General features: G+C 38.9%; 2 protein-coding genes, 1 long non-coding RNA gene and 1 other non-coding gene across 6 annotated transcripts; 2 read left to right on the top strand and 2 right to left on the bottom strand.

Moving 5' to 3' along the window:
• Nucleotides 1-3,353: 3,353 nt before the first annotated feature.
• LOC131334045 (uncharacterized) lies at nt 3,354-8,801 on the top strand. The gene is made up of 3 exons (XM_058368915.1): nt 3,354-3,888; nt 5,289-7,986; nt 8,111-8,801. Exons 2-3 carry the CDS (start codon nt 5,400-5,402, stop codon nt 8,467-8,469), a joined length of 2,946 nt encoding a protein of 981 aa, XP_058224898.1. The 5' UTR covers nt 3,354-3,888; nt 5,289-5,399; the 3' UTR covers nt 8,470-8,801.
• Nucleotides 8,802-10,509: 1,708 nt separating this feature from the next.
• Nucleotides 10,510-17,257, bottom strand: LOC131332643 (uncharacterized). Of its 3 annotated transcripts, XR_009201675.1 has the most exons (4): nt 16,185-17,257; nt 12,628-13,039; nt 11,101-11,540; nt 10,795-10,905 (listed from the first exon to the last, which is right to left on the bottom strand). XR_009201675.1 is itself a non-coding variant. In XM_058366941.1 (3 exons), exons 1-3 carry the CDS (start codon nt 17,032-17,034, stop codon nt 10,790-10,792), a joined length of 1,302 nt encoding a protein of 433 aa, XP_058222924.1. In that variant the 5' UTR covers nt 17,035-17,257; the 3' UTR covers nt 10,510-10,789. The 3 variants fall into 3 exon arrangements, 2 of the variants coding, with proteins under 2 accessions (XP_058222924.1, XP_058222923.1); XM_058366941.1 differs by lacking the exon at nt 11,101-11,540 and having other exon boundaries at nt 10,510-10,829; XM_058366940.1 differs by lacking the exon at nt 11,101-11,540 and having other exon boundaries at nt 10,510-10,905; nt 16,185-17,256.
• LOC131334931 (small nucleolar RNA snoR100) lies at nt 14,694-14,801 on the top strand. Its single transcript, XR_009202333.1, has one exon. It is a non-coding gene; the product is annotated as a small nucleolar RNA snoR100 (small nucleolar RNA).
• A 947-nt stretch (nt 17,258-18,204) lies between the features above and the next one.
• LOC131332644 (uncharacterized) lies at nt 18,205-19,224 on the bottom strand. Its single transcript, XR_009201676.1, has 2 exons — nt 18,663-19,224; nt 18,205-18,420 (listed from the first exon to the last, which is right to left on the bottom strand). It is a non-coding gene; the product is annotated as an uncharacterized LOC131332644 (long non-coding RNA).
• Between the last annotated feature and the right edge of the window lie 3,332 nt (nt 19,225-22,556).

The following is a 22,556-nucleotide window of genomic DNA, read 5'->3' as shown; positions in this document are numbered from 1 at the left end:
TTGTTATTCCTATTTGTATTTCTGTTTTGTTAGATTTGGATTTGAATGTGGCGAAATACCCTCGTGATGTATAAATTTTTTATCGCAACTCGTAATTTTTTCCTAAAAGACAAAAAAATAAGTTGAAATGACAGTTTTTCAACTTATTTCTTGTCTTTTTCAAAAAAAAAAATTCACGAGTTTGGATAAAAAAAAATTATACTTTTTCGGTTCCTCTCGTCAAAACGAATCAATAAGTCACAAAAGTTTAACGCAAAACTAACAAATGTCAAAATTTTGAATAAAAAAAAAAAGGTAAATTCTAATGCCACGAGCCTTTACACTAATGCCACGAGCATTTATTGCTCTGGTATGTAAAATGTCTCTCTTATCCCCTTGTGGTCAAAGCTGTCAATCCATAACATTGTTACCCAAACTACCCTTCCTTGAAGGAACAACCCTAATTGAATTACCCTTGGGTTTCTGATTTCTCGTGCTTTCCGACTGACTATTTTGTTTTGATAGTAGAATCCCTATTTTGTTTGATTGTGAGCAAAGTCAATTTTTTTAATTGAAAAAACTAAAACAAAAATTGTGCTTTTCTCCATAGCACACTTCAAATTTGAGTATTTTTTCTTTCTCAAAATCATTCTCACTGGTGAGTTGGTGACCCTAACTTTAATCTATCCATTTTTCCAGCTTTCATTTTTTTTTTTTTATGTTTCTAATAAACAAACACATGGTTCTCCATTTTAATTTTACTTCTTCTAAAAAAAAGATACTTTAAAAAAAATACTAAGCTGTAAAAAAAAAAAAAAAAAAAACCTTCACTCTTCATGTGGTTACCCAACAATAAAACCAAAAAAATTGCTCTCCAGTACTAGTAGAAACATCATTCAAGAAATCACCATTCAAGCAAATTCCTTAATAATTGTCAATGTATAATAAAGGTATAAAAAGTAAGGCCACTTCCTCACAGGAAAATGCCCTGTTTCTTTCACTTTCATCTGAATCCAGAATGAATCTAAAGAAGCATTGTAAAGTCCAAACTGGTACTTTATAGCCAAAACTGAAATCTGTCATGTCACGTGGAGAGAAAACTGAAAACCATATGTTAAACAAAATGTGGTACATCCTTCACTTAAGCAACAGTATGTTGGCCAGAATTGAATGGGAAAGACACTTTTTATCTCCTGCGGCTGCAAAAGAAATGGTAAAAGTTGTGGCTCTAATTAGTTGAGATTATCTGTAAGACTTACCAATAATTCGTCCACTATGAAATAATAGAAAAAGAACTATCTTACCTCAAGTGGTCAATCCAACAAAAACCAGTCGAGTGAAGTAGGAATTGGGCTTGTGTCGAGCACATTCATGGTACTTTCATCATCGTCCAAATTAGCTGCATGAGTTGGATTCGATATATTCGCCTCCCATTTGCCTTTACATGTTCGACTATTATGACCAACACCTTTGCAAATGCTACACTTTCGTGTTGCATCTACAATCTCAAATTTTGATGCATTCCGCCTCGTAGAACTAGATTCCTTAACTTTCTTTGACCCCGATGGACGTCCTTTATGTGGTAGAATATTTGGCTCACGAAGTCATTTGTGTAGCTTTTGGTTAATATGCTGGAAGAAGGGTGTGCAAAAAATAGATGTGTCAAATGGCCATTTTGATCATATGCAACATCGAAAGTAAAATCACCTTGACAAAGCTCTTCAAACAATGCTTGGATCATAGTTCGTCCTGCCAAGTTGTCCTTTTGAATTTTCCCCTTCGTATTATAAATTGTTTTTGACACCGCTTGAAGCTTCGGATTGGATTGTCTAAGTGAAGAAAGAATTTGGCGTGGTGGTATTCCCGATCTAGTCATTTCTTCAATGCTCGTGATCTCTTTCTTTGACAAACGACGACAAGAGGGATATCCGGACATGTCACTTGAGGGTTCATGATTATGTGAGCTATTTTTGACTTCATTAATCACCCACAAGCCATCATCTTGTCTCTTACAACAGAATTGAAAAGGACAATTTATGAGACGAGTTGTCGTTCCTTTGCCGTTTCTCTAAGGGAACATGCCACTTATTTCAGTAACAGCCACCCCGATCACAACCGATGGTAAGATATCTATCTTGTCTAGAGTTTTTGATAAATATTGCATATCCTTGCATTGAAAAAAACTCTCGAAGAGTATCGAGAAGTTCTTCCCGAGATTCGAATTTCCAACCAAATTGCTGAAGCATATCCTTCTGTTTGTTTTCTTGATTTTGCATGTCGATTTCGTGTTCATCAATCTGATCACTGGAACTTCCATGGATGCATTCAATTGGTTGTTCAATATCCATGGTTCAATCACCAAATCTACATCATGAAAAAAATTGAGCAAAGATTGTGGCATTAAAAATTCATCAGAAAGCACTAACAGAAGGGGAAAAAAAGGGATAACCCAAAGCATAGCCTCAAAAAAAATTAGTCCCTAAACATTCAAGGTTTTTTTATAAAAAAGAAAGAACATTAATTTTTGTTTATTACCGCATACAAAGTACACTAACGAAACACTAAACATAGGCTCAACAATAGTAGTTTTTTTTAATTTTTTTATAGCTTAGTTGTCCGAGACAGTTTTCACACATCACAACTAATCTTTGGAGACCAATCTCACCGCCATTTGCGGGGGTCCCAATTAAAGGTAGAGTAAAACTCTATATGGACTGACCCCAGAATTTAATAGCATCTAATAGGTTTCGAACCAAAGATCTTAGAAGAGAATAAATCTCTAAGTCTCAAGTCTTGACCACAAGACCAATCCGTTGAGATTGGCTCGATCTCAACAATAATAGTTCGTGAACAACGTAACAAAACTGTAAACATTTACTTTAGAAAAGCAATCCCTATGTATACAAGTACACAATGAATAAACAATACTAACCTTAAATGTATATACTCCAATGAATCTGGTGATCAAGTACAAATGGGAAGCGAATAAAAAAAAAAAAGAAGTACAAACGGGAAGAGACAAAACCTAAAGGAAAAAGGGAGATACAGGTTGCAGTTGCAGTTGAAAAGCACAAGAAATCAGAAGCGGAAAAAAGGTAATCGAAGGGTTGTTCGTTTACAAAATGATAGTTTGGATAACAAATTTTATGGGCTGACAGCTTTTGACCACAACAGGACAAAAGAGTCATTTTAGCTACCAGAACAATTAATGCTCGTGGCATTTGGAAAAATGCTCGTGGCATTAGAGGCAGCCAAAAAAAATCACTGACTACTTTCCAAATTGAATAAAATTTATATTTTTTCGGTTCCTCTGCACTTCTAGAGAGTATTTTTTTAGTGGAGTTGCAGCAAAAAGCGGTTACTTGTAGAGAGAGGTTAGAAAATAGAAGATGACGAAATTCGCGGGAACATGTTCAAATAGAGACTCCCATGGAAGGCGGAATCTTTCAACGGCCAACCCTTTCAGTTCCAAAAAGAAGCCGAAAAAACAAAGTTGCTTTGATCAGTCAGAAAACAAAAACCCAACAAAAATCAGGTGGTTTTTTCTGACGGTTTTCACTCCGAATTTCCGTTTCCCTTTTCTCATCAGTCACTCATCGGATTTCCAAGGTATTGAATCCGAAAAAGAAAAAGAGATATCAATTCCATCTACATCTCTGCCTCTCAATCTACTGGTTTGATGGGTTTGTTACTTGCTTCTTGATAGCACCATAAATTTTGTTGCTTTTTCGCTTATCCCTCTGCTTTTAAATTAAGGGTCCGGTGAGAGAAATTGCAAATTGTTTTTGCAATACCCAAATTGGATAGGACATAGGAGTGGATTCCATTGGGTTTTTTCAATAAAGCCAATGGAATTCAAGAATCGTCCGTTACAAAACCCGCTCTCCGGAACAAGAATTTTCATAGCAGGTTTGGATTACTCTCTCTCTCTCTCTCTCTCTCTCTCTCTCTCTCTCTCTCTCTCTCTCTCTCTCTCTCTCTCTCTCTCTCTCTCTCCTTGAAATGTGGTTCTGTGCAATTTATCTGCGTAGTCATTGAAATTTGTGAGTGATGATTATCATAGTTATTTCATACCCAGAATTATTGGCTATGCATATGTCTTATTGTCTCTTGTCAAATGCTTGTCAAATATATTTCATGCAAAAAAACTGAATCTGTTTACTCATACCTATGCCTTGTTTCCCTTCATTTTTTCCATTTCTCCCGTATCTTTGTTGGGTAGTTTATCATATCCAACACTTAAATTTCTTCACTCATTGTTATTGCCTTCATTTTCTTGTAATCTGACTGTATACTTTAGAAATTCTTGCTATGTCATGTCCGCGAACATCGCGCACCTATAGTTTTCTTGTGATCTGTTTTAATTGTTGATTCTGGGTTAACGCTAACTAGTTTGGCCGCCCTTGTTCTAATTTCTCCTGAATGGAGGGTTTTACGAAAAGGGTTCAACGCGAATTTGTTTTCCAAAACTTGAAATGGATTGCATCGTTGAAGGTAATCAATGCAAAACTGAATCTGTTCCCTCATAAATGTGCCTTGTTTTGTTTTAAATGTGCCTTGTTGCCTTCAGGTTTTCCTTCTTTTTTTTCTCCCAGTGAATTGTCTTGTTTGTTGAACCTATCCAATACTTGAATTTGTCCAGTCATTTCTGTTGTCTTCCATTCTGCATTCATTTCTATGCCAGTGGAATCACTTATTCTTTTGCTCTTAGAGCATCTACAATGTAATAATCAAAACTAAAAAGTTGTTAAAGTTAGCAATGTGTGCTCAAAAAAGTGCTCACATTGTAATAACCAAACTTAGCAACCTCTTAGTAACTCATCAAATTTTGGCCTTTGGATAATCAAAACTAGCAACTTTTTGCCAATAACCAAATTTATTGGACCCTACATCTTGTCAATCAAATACACCCATCATGGGAGAGTAAAACTCACTCTCCATAAAGCAAATGCTTTATTGGTAGGTGAAACTCACTCTCCACTTTGGTAAGTGGTTGTGCATTTGACAATATTGACCACTTTATGAATCTTAAAAGATGCTCTCCATTTTCACTTATTTTACTAAAATGCCATTCAATGTAGACTATTAGATTGAGAAGAAAAAAACTGACCGTTAAATTTAAATTTTTGCTAACCCATTTTGATTATGGGCAAAAAGTATACAATGTGATACTTAACATTGTTAACTTTAACAACCTCTAAATGGATAATCAAAAGATGATGTGGCAATTTTTGGTTATTCAATTTTGATTATTACATTGTGGATGCTCTTATCTGTTTACTGATTTTGGGTTATCTGTAATTTCTCAGGCCATTGTCTGTTATAGTTTCTGCTGAATTGAGGGTTTCCCCAAAAGGGTTCAACTGCTTCCAGTATTCTGTAGCACTCCCGCGTCTAGACATTCTTTCTCTGAACTTATAATGGAGCAGTTTCGGCAGGTTGGAGAGGTTTTGGGAGGTATCAAGGCCCTTATGGTATTGAAACACGATATTTCGATCAATCAAAGGCAGTGCAGTTTGCTTCTTCATATCTTGAATTTAGCCTTCAAAACTATTTCAGATCAAATCACACAAAACCTGAGATTAGACGACAAGAACACAAAGTGGAAAGCACTCGAACACCCTCTAAGGGAGCTTCATAGGATTTTCAAAGAAGGTGAACTCTACGTAAAACATTGTTTAGATGTCAAAGACTGGTGGGGCAAAGCAATGAGTCTCCATCAGAACGAAGACTGTGTGGAGTTTCACATTCACAATTTGCTCTCTTGCTTTACCATTGTCATCGAGGCCATCGAAACTGCTGGAGAGATCTCCGGACCTGACCTGGACGATATGCAAAAGAGGAGACTTATGCTTATGAGAAAGTACGATGGGGAGTGGAATGACCCAAAAATTTTCCAATGGAAATTCGGGAAACAGTACTTGATTCCTCGCGAAATCTGCAATCACTTGAGTAGCGCTTGGAGAGAAGACAGATGGTTTCTCCTCGAAATGATAAAAGAGAAAAGGAGTTCGCAATCTCTCACTATGACAAAACATGAGCAGAGGCTAGCAGATCTATTGATCAAGAAACTAAATGGGTTGGAGCCGCTTGAGGGAAAGCTTTTACCGGCTTGGATCTTGGTTGGGGCCAAGGATTATCATGTGAAGCGACGGTTGGGATCAGGGGGAAGTTATTATAAGGAAATCCATTGGTTAGGGGAAAGTTTTGCTATGAGGAACTTCTTTGTGGAAATCAATGAACAAATCCAAAAGGAAATCTCTTTGGTCCAGTCTCTTTCCCACCCTAGCATAACGCAACACCTTTGTGGGTTTTATGAGGAAGAAAGGAAAGAGCTGTTTCTAGTTATGGAGTTGATGAACAAGTCTCTTGCTAGCCATATAAAAGAGAACTGTGGCCAGAGAAAACGGATTCCGTTCTCTCTCCCGGTTGCAGTCGATATCATGCTTCAAATCGCAAGGGGCATGGAGTATCTCCACTTCCAAAAGATCTACCACGGAAACTTGAACCCATCTAATATCCTCCTCAAAGTGAGGACTTCCTCCCCAGAAGGATACTTTTGTGCAAAAGTAAGGGGTTTTGGCTTAACATCTGTAAAGAGTTACACTTCGCGAACTCAATCAAACCAAAACGGAGATGACCAAATTATATGGTATGCCCCGGAAGTTCTAGCAGAGCAAGAACGGCTGGGTGGTGGTAAATTGAGTTCAAAATACACAGAGAAATCGGATGTTTATAGCTTTGGGATGCTTTGTTTTGAGATTTTGACAGGGAAAATTCCGTTCGAAGAAGGGCATCTTCAGGAAGACAAGATGGGCAGGAACATAAGAGCCGGGGAAAGGCCTCTCTTCCCTTACACTACACCAAAGTTCCTAGTAAACTTGACCAGAAAATGCTGGCAAACTGAACCAACTCAGCGCCCGTGCTTCTCAGCCATATGCAGGATTTTACGTTACATAAAGAAGTGCCTAGTGATAAACCCAGATCACGGTCAACCTGAATCGCCACCCCCACTCGTGGATTACTGTGAAATAGATTCAGCGTATTCAAAGTTGTTCCCTAGTGACGGGAGTCCTTGTTTGGTTTCCCAAATTCCATTTCAAATGTTCTCTTACAGGGTTGTTGAGAAAGAGAGGATTTCCGGAGGGTTTAAAGATAAGATTTGGGATTTGGGTATTGAAGGACCTTCTCTTTGGGGAAATGAGGACCCCTTTCTGGTTCCAATGGATAAAAGATCAGTTTGTTCTGAGGTTCAAGAGAGGAAACCTTTCCTAAGAGTGGGAGGCGACGAGAGGTCAGTTTGTTCCGAGACTCCCTGGTGGAGAGTTCCATCGAAAACAGCAAACGATCAACGGTCTGTTTCTTCCGGGTTCCTGTGGAGTAAAAGGGATCAAAGATCGGTTGGTTCTTTGACTCCTGATAGGAAGTTTTTCGCAACAGCAGTAGCAGCTGATCAAAGGTCTATCGGTTCTCAAACTCCAGAGAGGAAAGATCCCACACATGAAGTCACAAGGTCTGAGAGTTCTGAGTCACCAGAGAGAGAAATATTGTCGAAAACAGCAGATGATGACATTTCAGGTCATTTGGAAAATGGAGAGAGTAAAAATTCGCCACAAATCGCGACGGATGAAAAGCCTCTTGCTTCTGATATTCCAGAGAAGAAGCCTGATTCAACAGCAGTGGCCATTCAAAAGTCAGTTGGTTCCAAGGTTACGGTAACACACACTAGTTTTCTGAGTAAAGCAGTTGATCAGAGTTGTCATGAGACTCGAGGGAAAACTTTGTCGAGAACTGTGAGCAGTTCAGTTGGTTATAGGACTCCGGAGAGGAAAGTTTTGCCACCTATAGTATCTGATTCAGAGTTTTCATCAGTTCATTCCGAGAGTCCAGAGAAGAGAAGATCAACGAAAAAATCGAGTGATCTCAGGCCGGTTTGCGCTGAAATGCCGGACGGTAAAAGCTTAGCGAAAAAGAACGGCATCGTTGCAAAGGGGAGCAAGGGTCAAGGTTAGTCAAACTGCCTTCTGCAATCAGCATTTTTTTTCAAGCGTTTTCATCTGCTTATTAGTTGAACCTACATAGGACTTAAGAGTATGTTGTTTAACTGACAATGTCGACTTTCATTACATAGTGACACGGGAAGTACAGTCGCCAGGATCATCGCCACTGCGGACGCTGAAAGACTATTCAACAAGACCATCAGCGTCACCAGGATCATCACCACTACGGACGCCGAAAGAGTATTCAATAAGACCATCAGCAAAAGTACAGTTACCGGGATCATCGCCAATACGGACGCCGAAAGGGCAATCAACAAGATCATCACCAATACGGACAGCAAAAGGGCATCCACCACAATCATCGACAGGACCATCGATACAAAACCCTTGTGCTCGTTGTTCGAGGTTGAACAGAGAGTGCAGGACATCGTCGGTTATGAACCCAACTAGACACCCAAGAACTCACGCCTCTGACTCCGAGGTAGCTTAACTCTTCTTCGTCTCACGATCATCAACCAAACAGACAGCCGCGGCACACTCACAATCCGCAATTTGCTTACAGCCGTGGCGCTCTCACAACTCGCACGCAATTTTAGTTCTTCAATATGCAACTCAAATATAGATCTTATGTGGTATAGTTGAAATTGCATGTGTGTTTTTTGACCCGCTTAAGTGTTTTTTAGTATCGCACACAAGTTTGTCGTTCAGCTGTATATATTATCTTACAGTGACGCAGAGGTGCCACGAAGAAAGGTTTTTTTTTTTTTTTTGTATTAGTATCCAAAGGGTGGATATCAATTTCGAACATTCAGTTATATCTACAAAGATGTACGCTGCCCAGTGCCCAGGTTAACAGTTTCACCAGATTTGACAGGTATCAACTTTACTAACTGGAATTCCTAGCAAATAACAATGTCTGCTCAACAACAGTAAACAAATCTGCAACGAAAAAATTACGATACCTGCTCGATAACAAGGCATACCTGAATTTCGCCATCATTTATCTGGGGAAGGCTGGCGCCTACAAGCCGTTCTTTTTATCTTTGATTTGAAGAGTTTTCCAGTGCTCAAGTAAACCTGTAAAGGACTAACAAACATCTTCTTATCCGGTTAATGATCTCCGAATCCACATGGTCATTTCGCCAGTACACTAATCTCTACACAGTAGCAACAATGTAATCTCCGGTGCGAAAGAGTTCACTTTCACAAAATGGCCATAATCAGCAGTTCCAAAATTAGATCAACCAAGTCACTTCAACATTATCGCCAAGAATAATTACACAGATTCGGGCTAACCCACAAAATGCTCGACTACATCCAACTAGGGGTGTCAAACGGGCGGGTTTGAGCAAAATTAGATAAGTTATAAGTGGGTTAAAAAAATTACTGAACGGAATGGAGATTCTGTTAAAAAAAGTGAAAGTCGTTTCTCATATCTTTTCTTTCCATGTTCTTTTTTTTTTTTTTTCTTTAGCGTGGATTTGGATTGAAAAGTTAACTTATTTTTTTGTCTTTATTTGAATTTTTTTTTGCAGTTGTTTGTTTGCATAAAACTTTTTCGACTATTAATTCGTCTCGACGAGAGGAATCGGAAAAATAAAAAAACTCATAATTTTTTTGAATAAAGACAACCAGCGTATTAACTAATCGATTACGATAAATTAGACTTGATTTTGCAGTACCTCGACGTGACATTAACTAATCACCCATATTGTTATCTCATTACTCTATCCATCTCTCTCCATTTGTTACCCAAAAAACATTACTCCAAATCCGAGCCAAACAAAGCAAAATGTTGTAAATGCATGTATTCCTGTTTTCCGAATTTGAAACAATTTTTAGATTCCAGCGTTCATGTGAGATGATTGCAATTTTAACCTGAAATTTTTTATTTGGAAATGAATTCGTTAATGTTTGGGGTGGGGACTCATCTCATGTGGTAATTAATTATCTGAACCAGGAGTAGTCCTCGATCCCTCGAAAGCGAAAAAAATTTCAGTGCCGAGCGGGTACACGTGATGCCCGCTCGCGCATCTGAGCCGTCTATTATGTGTTTGAACGGCTTAGTTGGAGAGACGAAAAAGAGAGAGAAAGTGTTGGGATGAGAGGAGAGAGAAAATTTCAATCCGATCCGTCCAAAAATGTATCGGACGACTGAGATGCGTCAAGCGGATACCATGTGGGATATACCCGCTCCGCATTAAAAAATCCCTCCTCGAAAGCTACTTCGCGTTTGCCGTGGTTCATTGCCTTTGACAGAAAGCTTTGAAATGCAATTCGTCGATTATTTATTCTTTTACTTTATTGGTAGTTCTATTTTTTTTGGGTAATGTTCATAACTCATTGGGCATTTAAATTAACCCAATTGAAACCCAATTAAAACCCAATAATAAATGGGTTAGATGGGTTTGAACCCATTCTAATCCAACTAATAAATGGGTTAAATTGGATCTATTTTTTAATACATGGATTTGGATTTCTTTATGGGTCTGGGTTCAATTTGTCACCCCTACATCCAACCAACCAAGAATTTCACCATGTGCAGCTTTCAACAGAGGAAATGAATTCACAAGTTACAATAAAATACACAAGAAGGCAGGTATGTCTGTAGGTACATTCACCTAAGAAAGTATAACTAAGAGTTCCATAACCATCAGAACATCATTGAACCCAAGTCAAGACAGGTCTGTATCTGGCGTCATTGCTCCACGAGTCCACCATGATTTGATCAGGTGACTCTTACGAAGGGAGGAAGAAAGCATCTTGTTTTTTCTTGTAAATCTCGAACAACCGATCCGAATTACGAAGGGCTAACTTTTTACAGTCACCAAGACCATTTGGATCAAATTCCTGCAACTCCGAAACAGATCTCTTCAGTTTCCCTTGCGGATCACCATCAGTCAAATACTTTCCCAAACTAGTTCCTCTGCTGAAAATGAGTACAAAATAATTAACATACAAAAGAGCAAATAAATAACAGCAATAATGTGGTGGTGTTGCCTTTCAGAAGTGTTTTAACACTACTTAAAGACAAAGCCAAGAAATCTAGGAAACAAGATCGTCAAACTTCTCTAGTTATACAGCAAGCTCAACAAACATTGAACAAAGGCTTTACATTAACCTCCAGGAGATCATGTAAAACTAGAACAGCAATCCAGTAAATTAAGTGCACCAAAAACAATCTCCTGGTTCTGGGTTCAGAAGCGGTGGTGTTCTAGATAGAAAGTGATCTTTTCTTTCCTTTTCATTCTCCTAGAAAGAAAATAAACAGCAATAAACAGCCACTAGCAAGAAATCCAGCTCTTCCCAGCATATCAGTTCCTGCTCTCTTTTTTCTATGGAAACAAAAAAGTGTCTTATACGCAGTTCCACAAAAAAAAAAAAAAAAAAGCCATTAGCAGAGCTTCCATGCCAGCTTGAAGAACAACCCCGCCACATAGCTACAAAAGCACTTGAATCCCTTTCTCTCATAATAACAGATTGACTACAAACATCACTCCTGGAGATGCATTTATGCGTGGGCAGAAAGCTTCAAAACCAGCTTCCTTTTCCCAAGCGGAACTTCATTTAAATCATGAAAAGAAACCGAGGTATAGATTGGAAAGAGAAGTTATAATTATGTAGGAATAGGAAATGTTGGGTTTGTGAAGCCTAATTGATAGAGGAATTAGCATGGACGGAGTAAACAGAAAAGCTGAAGTATCACAGGTAGAGTATGTTGAAAGGTTCAACATAGAATTTGCTAAACCAGTAAGCACAACCTGGGAAAGTCATCTCAGGCGTTCTAAGGAACAAGCAGCAGTCACAGCACAAGGGTGATAAGACATGGTTAGAGGCCCCACGCTTCATCCATAGGCAGCTTGATGGAGCTATGGTCTGAAAGAGACATTGCTCATGCAGTGGGAGTTGTGAGCATATTTTATGGCCAATTTAGGCTAGGAGCATTGTGAAGCTGTCAACTAGATTTTGAGATCATCTTAGAGGCAATACATGTACATATGACTTTGCGTTATAATGGCTCAGATATTTGCATGCAGCTTAGTGCATCGAATCAGGTGTTTACAGAGCATATTAAGTCATGATAAATGTTTCTCGCAAAAGCTGGCATCCTTTACTCTATTTTTTTTTTTTTTGAGTATACGAAACCATAATCTCTTCCTCTTCTTATTCTTCCTCTCTTTAGCAATAAATTTTCCTTTTTATTCTGTCCACATGTTACAAACAATAATAACCAAGATAGACAACTTATTAATGTCATCTATAGGGCCATAGTAACAATTTAAAGTTTAGTAGATTCCCATGCTGCGCAAACTCAAGAAGAGATCACCAATAAATATAACCAATACTCATACAAGTTGAAGGCAAAAGCATAAACGGAAGAAACAAGAATTTAAAAGATCCCCCGTACCACCGGACACTCTAGTCTGCAAGTATATTTTGATATTTTATCTTCCAAAGGTAAGGAGACCATGCCTAATAACATAGCAGTTGCATAGTAGTCTATCAGTCACAGCTATCTTTCATATGCTAGGTGGTGGGTGCAGTGTACAATAATATATTGAATTTTGTGACTACATAATCTGTTCATTTACCTATTCCTGATGATAACTAAAAGAAACAACAATCAGCTAGCTTCTGTTAGTCATACCTGAGTGCATCAAACTGGTTAAACCCTGGATTCATGCCCAATGAAGAGCCACTAACTGATTCCACCTTACACAACTGCTTCCGATAAAGAGCACAAACAGCATTCATGCAGAGTTCAGGATCCCTCTCTAATGCTGACATCATATCAACTTTAAATGCCCATGTTTTCTTTTCAGCCACCTTTCTACGGAGCCTTGCAATCTCACTATTGATGTCGATGTCAGAACCAGAACCGGAGCTGTCACCAGTGTCAGAAGAATCTGAACCACCAGGCTCGTCCATCAACTCTATAAGTGACTTCGTGTGATGCTTCTTAGTTGGTTTCACGTTCTCAGAGTCATCAATGGATAATCCTCTTTTTCTAGTGGGCATCTCGTCATCACTATCATCTATCTCAATGACAACCATAGATCCTACAACAGAAACAGACAACTACCTTTTGAGAAGAAAAAAAAAACAAGAACAAAGATAGAGCTTGATCAGAATATCATTCACAGCTTATTCGTAGAAAAATCCACTCTGTGATGGTAAACATGCTCTAAAATGGATTCATTGAATACAAATTTCTATGAGCCAACAGCAACTTAATTAGTGATGCCAACCTCAAGTGGTCAGGCCCACCGGAAGTCCAGAATCACAAAAAGAATTTATAGATGGAGTATAACTTATAGGACAACCTAATCAGTGCCCAAAAGGCTGCAAGTTTCAAAACCCCAAGTTCCAGAAAGGAACTCAACAAATCAGCAATAGAAAGGGCCAATTTCAGCTCTACACCCTTTCGGTCTTACAGTAATCAGAAAGCCATCACGCAAGAACATTACCCTGTATAACCACGAATCAGAACAGCAAGAACTACAGGGGTATATCCCCATATTTGGTGAAATTAGAAACTAGTATCTAGAATCTTTAGCATTCATTTTCTTCATTTCTTACATTGATGTACAAATGAAAACTCTTTTGAATGTGTTGGCAAGTCTACCTGACCAATGTTCTGGGGGCAGTGCTACTTTCTCTCCCAAACTCTGCTATAAGAGAGAGCCTGAAGAACGGGGTACCAGTTCTTTCACTCTTTTCACTGTCTCCACTTTTATCATGCTGAACAATTAGCTTGAAGTGCGACAATTCCTAGAAATAAATTTTCAAAAAGGCCTATCTTATCCAATCCCCAAAACAATGCAAACAAACACAGATGCCTAATCATTCGTCAAGAAGGAAGTCAGTCTTGTGGCCCTTACCCAATGAATGTAAAAGAACAACTATTTTAATCATTTCCATCTTCCATTCCTCCAAAAAAAGCTAGCCAAACCAACCTTTTTTCTATTGCAATTAGAGAGGTTTTGACCATTAAAGGAACCCCAATAACTCCAAACCAACCGCACTCACAATCCCCCTTTTATGGCTCTAGGTTGTAAGACATGCTACAGTCATAGAGATTCTGCCTTTATGAAACCTCAAACCATGGTTTTTAAGTACTGGAAAGTGGATACTACTAATGTTGGTAAGCCTAGATGCAACTTGATAACAAATTGAACGGGTAACAGAAGAACAGTAAAGAAACACAACCTTTTTCTTTGTGAGCAATAGTCGTTATGAAATTTAATCAAACATAAAAGCAAATTCTCAATAGCTCATGGGAAAAGTTGGGAAAACTTACTCCCTGTTGTCTTTAGGGCGATTAACCAACCCAATCCTATATAGTCCTTGATTTGCAGCCACATAAATCCCAGTATAAGATCGAAAGCCCATTGAACCCTATGGGCCTATGCCCAAATTTAACAAGCAAAAATACCCTTTTATGAAATTTTCCTTTCTTGGAACATGCAATGAGAAATTTTCATGGTAATTGAGAATTGAGATTCCCATCCAATAAAAATTTGAGATTTCCTCATATCAAGATTTAAGAATTTACACAAACAATGGCTTACAGGGAGAAGTTCCATTGCCCTCTTACCCCAAGTAGGTCTGAGAATGACATCAAAGTGCCCCATGACATACAACCACCACCAAACCTCTCGCTTGATATCTCTATCTCTATCTCTATCTGTGCATACCAATGCTCTGGACTATCAATGAAAGAAGCATGGTAATGTGCACAGAAATTGAATTGGGTCTATAGGCCTACCCTCTCTGATGCCATTTGGCTCTGATTTGGGGGCATGGTCGGCAGCAAAACAGGTAAAGGGGGGCCACTGTTTCAGTGGTATTCTGAGAGCAGCCACTTTGTACATATTGCCAAAGGTTAGGTCTGCCTCCAATCCTCCCCCACCCATACCCCCAATGTTTGGGGACTACATGGATTCTGTTGTTGTTGTTGTTAAACTATATGCATGTATGCATACACGTGTGCATGTACATGACTAGATGGTCGAGGGGGTTGGTTATAGTGCCTATGATCTATGGCGACAGTGCAAGAGAGAGTGAGAATAGACAAGGAGAAGTTTCAGGCGGAACTATTGTTTACCTCAATGGGTAGAATTCTATTATGGGCCATATCTCAATTAAACAAAATAATAATCTCTAATAGCCTTCATTCATTTAAACACGGGGTATATTTGTCAAAATGCATACTTAATACTTATTTATGGAAAAAAGGACTTTATGGGTTAATAACCTTATGTCCTTATCAATTATCATGGTGTTTTCCGATTGTTTGACTCGGCCCACTCGGGGATAGGATGTTTAGGTTATTAGCTACTTATTCTTTTTACTTTCTATGCCATTCAACTACCTTTTTTTCTATACGTAATGAAAACCACATGCTTATTGCTTACACAAAGTCTATAATAATGACACTTTGGCTCATTTTTTACTTTTCCAAAACAGCGTTGCCAAAGTTTCCTCGTAGCTTCTTCTAATAAACACCTTTCCCCATAGATTCTTCTAATAAACTCCTGAGTGTGTTATGGAGTAACTTTCATTGCTTCTGACTTCCCCTAGTACTTTCAAACAATATACACCCTTCCCTTTCACCTCTCCTTTTACTGGTTGGAATCAGTCAATCAAAAGGCAGTGCGTCTATAGTTCGAAAGGAAAGAAAGTGATTGGAATCAGTCAATCAATTCCCTTTTCACTTTCATAAATAGGATGATGTCCACTAAATGAATCCTAATGTTCGTAAGGACTGCATTAACATCCTTGTCATCGGTTTAAGCTCCGCTAAAACGGAAGTTTCTGTGGTTATGATGGAGCCACGATGATGGTGTTAGCGTTGCAAAACCAACCATAATATGGACATATCTTAGATTGTAATATCATGATATACGCACAAACACCCTTCCCGTAGTTAGATTTGGCCAGCTAAAAACATGTGCATAAACAAAACTTTGGTTTTCGTTATCAATTGTTGCCTCCCCAGCTATTAAACTCTCTTTAAAGAACACCACAAAAGTATCAGTGCTAGTAAATGTACTATACTTTATACATCCTGTGATCTCGGAATGCAAATAATAAAAGTACGAGCAAAACTAATTTAAAACTTCGAACACACGCAATAAGCACAAAACTAACCCTAAACCTAAAGGTACTTATCCGGTAGAAAGTAATCTAAAACATGCATACCAGTTCCAGCCTCCACGGAACCAGGACCAGAGCCGCCTCGACCTGGCACTACCGCCTCAGCTTTTTCACCGCAGCTTAACCCACTTTCTTTCACAGGTAACTCAGTCAAAATTTCCTCACTACTTCCATCACCACCGCCACTTCCCCCTTCTTTCCCATCCACCACCAACTCATCAGCAGCAGCACTAACATCACTCCTCTCCTCTCTCCTCTCGGACCTCTCCTCAACCCCCGGCCCCGCGCTCATCAACAGGGCCGCGTCCTCCTCCAACCGCGATACCCGCCGATTCAACTCGTCGAACCGCCTCCCACTCTCCTCCGCCTCCCGCTTCGCCTTCTCCCTCTCGAACTCCAGCGCCGATACCTTGCACCCCAGCTTCGCCTTCTCCGTCTCCATTTTGTTGAAATCCTCCCACAGCCTCGCGTACCGCTGGTCCAAGCCCCTCTCCCTCTCCCTCCCCGCCTTCTGGTCCTCCTTGAACCTGGCCATCCTGCTGTTCTGGTCCTCCTCCATACGCTCGATCTGCAGGCGCCGGTCGTTATCGGCGCGCGCGACCTGGTTCTGGAGGAGGTCGCGCTCCCGATTGAGCTTTGTTACCTCGTCTAGGGCGATCAGCTTCTCGAGTTCCGCCTCGCCGTGTTTCTTCTCCATGGCCTCGTACTGGGCCTTCCAGTAGGCGGTGTCTCTTCGGGCGGCTTCGTCGCGGGCGTTCAGGGTCTGCATGACCCTCTCGAAGTCGCCGGGGCGGAAGGACGGTTTTAGTGGGAGAATGAGCTGCGAAAGGTTGCCGCTTTCGGGGCTCTCCTTTGACTGGGGGGGCAATTGTATTGAGGCCGATGTACTACTCATTGTTTACAGAGACGGAGAGAGGGGGGGAAGAACGAGTAAACAGAATTCGAAGGTGGTGTGGAACTGGACTAGGGTTGATTTCGATTCGAAACCCTAGTTTTTCTTCTTCCGGTAGAGGGAGGGAAGGAGGAGAAACTTGAGAGAGAGAGAGAGAGAGAGAGAGAGAGAGAGAGAGTGCAGGGTTGCAGGAGAAATGGATGAATGGGGTGGCATGAGACACGGGAGAAGTGTGCCTTTTCATGTCACAAAAAATTGAAAAGTTATTCGGTGCTTCGGAGGGAACTCTAGACGCTGCACTCACACAGATTTCTATTTAATTTTGTCTAGAAATAATTACTAGTGTCTTTTCACGTCACAAAAATTAATTTATCTAATGTTCCCCGGGCTTCCACGGCCTGGATTAAATCGGATTTTTATAAATCCAATCTTAATCCGTATTTTACAATTTTTAAAAAATGCAATCAAATCATAATTCAAAAATCTTACAATTCCCATAAAAATAAAATGATGCTACGGCTAACTAAAAATGCAAAGTGCAAACACTTATTAATTATGACATTCCATAACATTACTTATCATCCCTTAAGTTTTATATATCATCATATTAATGTAAAATTGTTGAAAAATCATAACAATCAATAAAGTTATACTAATTATTTATAAATATTACACATACGCATGCATATTTTTTTTAATTTTATTTTTTAAAATATCTCACGGTCCGGTTCGGTTTAATTCACAGTTTTGAAATGAAAATCCAATCCTAATACATATCTCACTGTTTTTTAATTTTTGAATTCATGTCTACGCCATTAATCCACAGACAAAATTCAAAAGGCACGGATCGATTCAGTCCGGATCGGTTTCACGGTTCTCGGTTTTTCTTGGACACAGGCCCTATGATCCCCATTCCCGACATTAATTAAAATTCTGCATCGATCGGTCTCTCCATATAATGAAGCAATATTGGACTTAACTTTGGTGCCATGGTTTATATTTCCAGGCTTTGGTAGCCATAAGCCAAGTAATTAACAAAGCAGATCTTCAGTGAAAATCCGGTGGATTATGGACGATTCCTGTTTATTTCATTAGGCACTGGCTCAAAAGAGGTGAAAAAGAGATACAGTGGTAATATGGTTGATTTTCAATTTTCGGGTGTTTTCCAAGCTCTTCCATCCCAAGATCATTACCTCCGTATACAAGTCGATCATTTGTTTCCGATGATCACGTGATACAAATAAACCAGCGGATTCAGTTCAATGACACGTTGCTGCGGAATGAAAAAACGACGGGACGGATCAACTGGATGAACTATTCAGTTCACCGGTATTTCTTCCATCTCCACTGCAACAATAGAAGTGCGGAAGCTTGACTCGGCCACAACTCCTGCAAATGATGTAACAAGTGTTAAAAATGATGATTAGAGCTCCAAAATCACCATTTATATAATATAAGCATATTCCCCGATCTGAGACTTATATAACTAACTAATTAACAAAAACATCACAGAACACTCGGGCTTCAAATCAACAAATTAAATATACAGACGAACACATTCAATCCGTGAAGTAATGTACCCACAAAGTCATAAACTAGCAAATATCAAATGCGCCAAATACAATCCAAACCCATTCACACTTGCTCAACTCAACACCTCCATTATCCTCTACAGCATATTCGAAGTTTTACAACTCAGAACGGCACTCACACCGAACAAGTCATCCACCTACCAAAATTTAACTGCCAATGGGGAGCCTAACAAGCACCCAAGTACGGAAGGAAAGAAGGAAAAAAAAAAGTTGATCTATTTCTAGGTGTGTGCTGTTTTGCAAGAGCACGTGAATACTGTTTCCTTTTTCCTATTCTTTTCCCTCTTTAATACTCAAGGCATTGTTAAGTAAAAGTCTTTTCACGTTATGACTTGTACCACAAATGAATGCCTGTATTTGCCAGTGGGTTATCTTACGCCAAAAGCTCAGAAGTCCACAAGAACTTCCAGTAGCTGATTAGTGGTAATAGAATGACAACTGACATTTAAAGAAAATGCTTTATACACCGAAAAAGACTTTGTGCCCGACTTCAGAGGCGAACCAGACCATTAACACTACTGCACTGAGAAGTTTCAACACACTTCCAGGTTACCACATGTTGTCATGCATCCATAAGTTTATACCAAAACAATAAGAGGAGCCTTACTTGCAGCGGATGATGACAGGAACGGGTTTCAAAGCCTTTGGTCCATTTCTAATGCCTCTCGTGTGGAGAAACCTGCAAGATCAAGAAATCTTTGTCATTTGCACGGATACTTTCAATGAAAGCTCTTATTTCACTCAAGTATTCTACAGCCACAAAATATCCACAACAAACAAATACATAAGGGTGCAAATTGAACTAATGGTTATGGCATTGTAATATGATAATTCAAAAAAAACAACAATTTGGCAGATTATCCAGTGATACATGAGGAGGGGAACTGACAGATGCCAGTAGAACAGAAAGAGCATCTCTATCTAGTTGACAAAAAAAGGATCTATCGAATGAATAAGTTTTGGAAAACAAGAGCCCTATATTAACATGAGGGGTTCCTCCTAATGATGTCAGTCGGACCGATTCTGAATTTTCCTATACCAAGCATAACTATGTAGTCTATATCATAACAACATGCATGGGAATCTATAGCTAATGGAAAATGTTCGTGAAGATGACACCCTTCTCCAATCGCCATTCATGATAGTGAAGTCGGTTCTTCATTAGGAAATCAAAATAACAAAGAGAAAAAATCACCCCACTATGCTTGAAAAGGAGATAAAATATGGCTCAAAGAAATAACTTATGGACAGTAAAAAACAAAAAAAATTCATAAAAGACCTGGGGGAGAAATGCTGCATAGCCCAACCAAGGTATTAGGGTGCCTAAAACCTCAGATGCACTTTTCATAGTAACGTGTGAGTTGTGACAGGTTTCAAACACTTAAACAACATGACTCATAAAACATTATGAAAACCATGACTAAACTGCAAACATACAGAAGATTTAGAGTAAATCAAATCGTTTGCAGTGTCCATAACCCAAAGGAAGTGAAAAGGATTAACTAACATGAATCTGTAATCATGAAGTTCCCTAGACCCAATAAATTCCTACTCAATTTTCTTGCAAAGACTAAATGATACATGGTGGAGGGCCATTGTGCAACTCAGACCAATTATTGTATTTTGCTACATTCTTCAACGTGCAAGAGCCAAAATACGTTTTCAAATACCCAGGTAGAGAAACGCATGGTCTTAGTAAGCAACTGAAATATTAGTATTAACAAACAAAATTGCAGCTTGAAAACACAAATCACGTATGTGGTAGAACTGTAGAACCATAAGCAAGAGGGAAAATGACAGCCAAGGACGTGTTTGATAATTAATACCCTCCAAGGACATTTTCAGCATTAACAAATGTTTTCAGCATGTCCTTGGCGGGTATTAATTATCAAAACACGTCCTGGGCCGTCATTTTCCCTAAGCAAGATCCAGATAGAACTATAGGAGGGACCATCGAACTCAAATTCTAGTATTAACTGAAAAAATAATGAGTGTTGAAATGGATGGGAAGAATTTTCAGCTATATGCAAAGTACCAGTCCCAATGGCCATGGGATTGCCCGTACTAACAGGCCCATTGGATTGTGAGAAAGGGAGAGAACAGAAAGGGTTGTGGCTTCTCACTGAATCTCCCCAACAAGGATGAGATTTGGTGAGCAACAAAAATGTACTTATAAAGATTCATCTTTGCACTTTATTTCTCATTCTTTCTCACAATTTTTCATCTCTTTAGTTATCCAAATTAGTAAAATGGATTCTCCTTTCTTTCATTTTCCCATCCTTTCTCACAAATCTCACCATCCACAGGGGCTGTAACACATAGATTCAATTACAAAACCTATGGAAGTTATTTCCAGCTTCTTGATGCATCATTTTTTACAGGGACTACACATTCATTAGACAATTAATCCTAATGATATATAGAACACCTTCAGTCTTCAGATGGATACTCGAGGATACGTATCGCAAAAATATCCATAATATAAAGATTAATTTCTAAATTTTTTGAGTATCGGATACATTTTGGATACTTTAAGACACGTATCCGAACTTTTTTGAAATTAAGATTGTGACAATTCTTGCATAGTAGTAGAGTAAAATAGTTAGGAATAATGGAAATGATAGATTTGTAGCTCTTCACTTACTTTCTAGAGAGAGAGAGAGACGTTTATAATTTTTCATTTTATTGTGTCATGCATGAGTATAAAATTAAACTTCAATAATAAACAAGTAACCAAGCAGTATAAAATTAAACTTCAATAATAAACAAGTAACCAAGCACTCTTATATACAACAAAATTGCATAAGGAAAACACAATAGGTTTATATCTCTTCTTGTTATTATGGGTATTGGGTAATACAATGCTACAAGCCTATAAATATGCCTTCTAATCTTACGTATCCTAGCAGTACCCGTATCCTACTTTTCAAGATTTTCTTGTATTGCCCTATCCGTCTATCGCATATCTTGTCTATATCCTGTATCAGTATTCATCCTCCATTGTTGGCAATCAAAGCCAGTCTCCAAACGAAGGATGAAATCATAAGTTGGGATGTTCACATATCTGAGATCTCCAACTTGCCCTCTATGCCAGATTGACAATGAAAGACTTTTCCATCTTTTTTTTAGCTGCCCCTTTTCAAGATCAGTTTGGCAGCAAGTTCACTCTTAATGGGGCATTCTAAGCCTCAACATTCCTGGCCTAATGAAGTCAGTTGGCTTACTGGCAAATTCAGTGGGAAGTCCCTTCAACAACATTATAAGGAAAACAGCTTGGGTAACCATGGTTTATCATATCAACCAGGAAAGGAACTATAAAGTTTCCACGGTATTCAAAGGCCAACTTTGAATGTGGTTGACAAGATTAGGTTTGATGTAAGGATCAAAGGTTCTCAATTCTCTTCTGTAAAAGCTTTACCTATAAACCTTGCTCTTTGCCATTCTTGGCAAACCCTTCTTTCTATAACAGCTTGTACCTAAAATTAATGTTTCTTCTTAGGTTCCCTTGTATTTTTTTTTTTTTTTTTTTTGGTAAGTAAAATTTTATATAACCAAAAAACACACACGAAGCTACAAGAATCAACAGGGGCATCCCCTGGCCACCCATACATCAAAATGTCCAAGAGACGACCAAAAAACAACCTCACAAGGAAACTATGAACCATTATTTATAGAAAAAATCCTAGAATCTAGGAGCCAATCATACAAATCCTCCTATTCTGCATGGAGAATTTGGCAGATGACCAAGAGCTAACCTTGGCTCTCACAGAGTTAAAGACTTCACCCACAATCCCATCAACACCTCTGGATTTGCCTTGGAAGATCCTCAAGTTCCACTCCCCCCGAAGAACATAAATGAAGGCTGTCAAAGACAGCTTATACAAAGAATCACGCAAGATTTTCCCTTTTCTATACTGGACTACCCACTCCAAT

This window comes from Rhododendron vialii, chromosome 7a (genome assembly GCF_030253575.1).
Source record: "Rhododendron vialii isolate Sample 1 chromosome 7a, ASM3025357v1".
NCBI classification, from domain to species: Eukaryota; Viridiplantae; Streptophyta; class Magnoliopsida; order Ericales; family Ericaceae; genus Rhododendron; species Rhododendron vialii.
The sequence above is the reverse complement of the archived record's forward strand: the minus strand, read 5'-3'. Positions and strand labels throughout refer to the sequence as shown.

Excerpts from the sequence above, each read along its gene's own strand:
- LOC131334045 (XM_058368915.1), top strand. The coding sequence starts at position 5,400 with ATGGAGCAGTTTCGGCAGGTTGGAGAGGTTTTGGGAGGTATCAAGGCC. Across the intron at positions 7,987-8,110 it reads AAAGGGGAGCAAGGGTCAAG|TGACACGGGAAGTACAGTCG; the intron begins GTTAGTCAAACT and ends TTCATTACATAG.
- LOC131332643 (XM_058366940.1), bottom strand. The coding sequence starts at position 17,034 with ATGAGTAGTACATCGGCCTCAATACAATTGCCCCCCCAGTCAAAGGAG. Across the intron at positions 13,040-16,184 it reads TTCCGTGGAGGCTGGAACTG|GATCTATGGTTGTCATTGAG; the intron begins GTATGCATGTTT and ends TTTCTGTTGTAG. Across the intron at positions 10,906-12,627 it reads AACCAGTTTGATGCACTCAG|AGGAACTAGTTTGGGAAAGT; the intron begins GTATGACTAACA and ends CATTTTCAGCAG.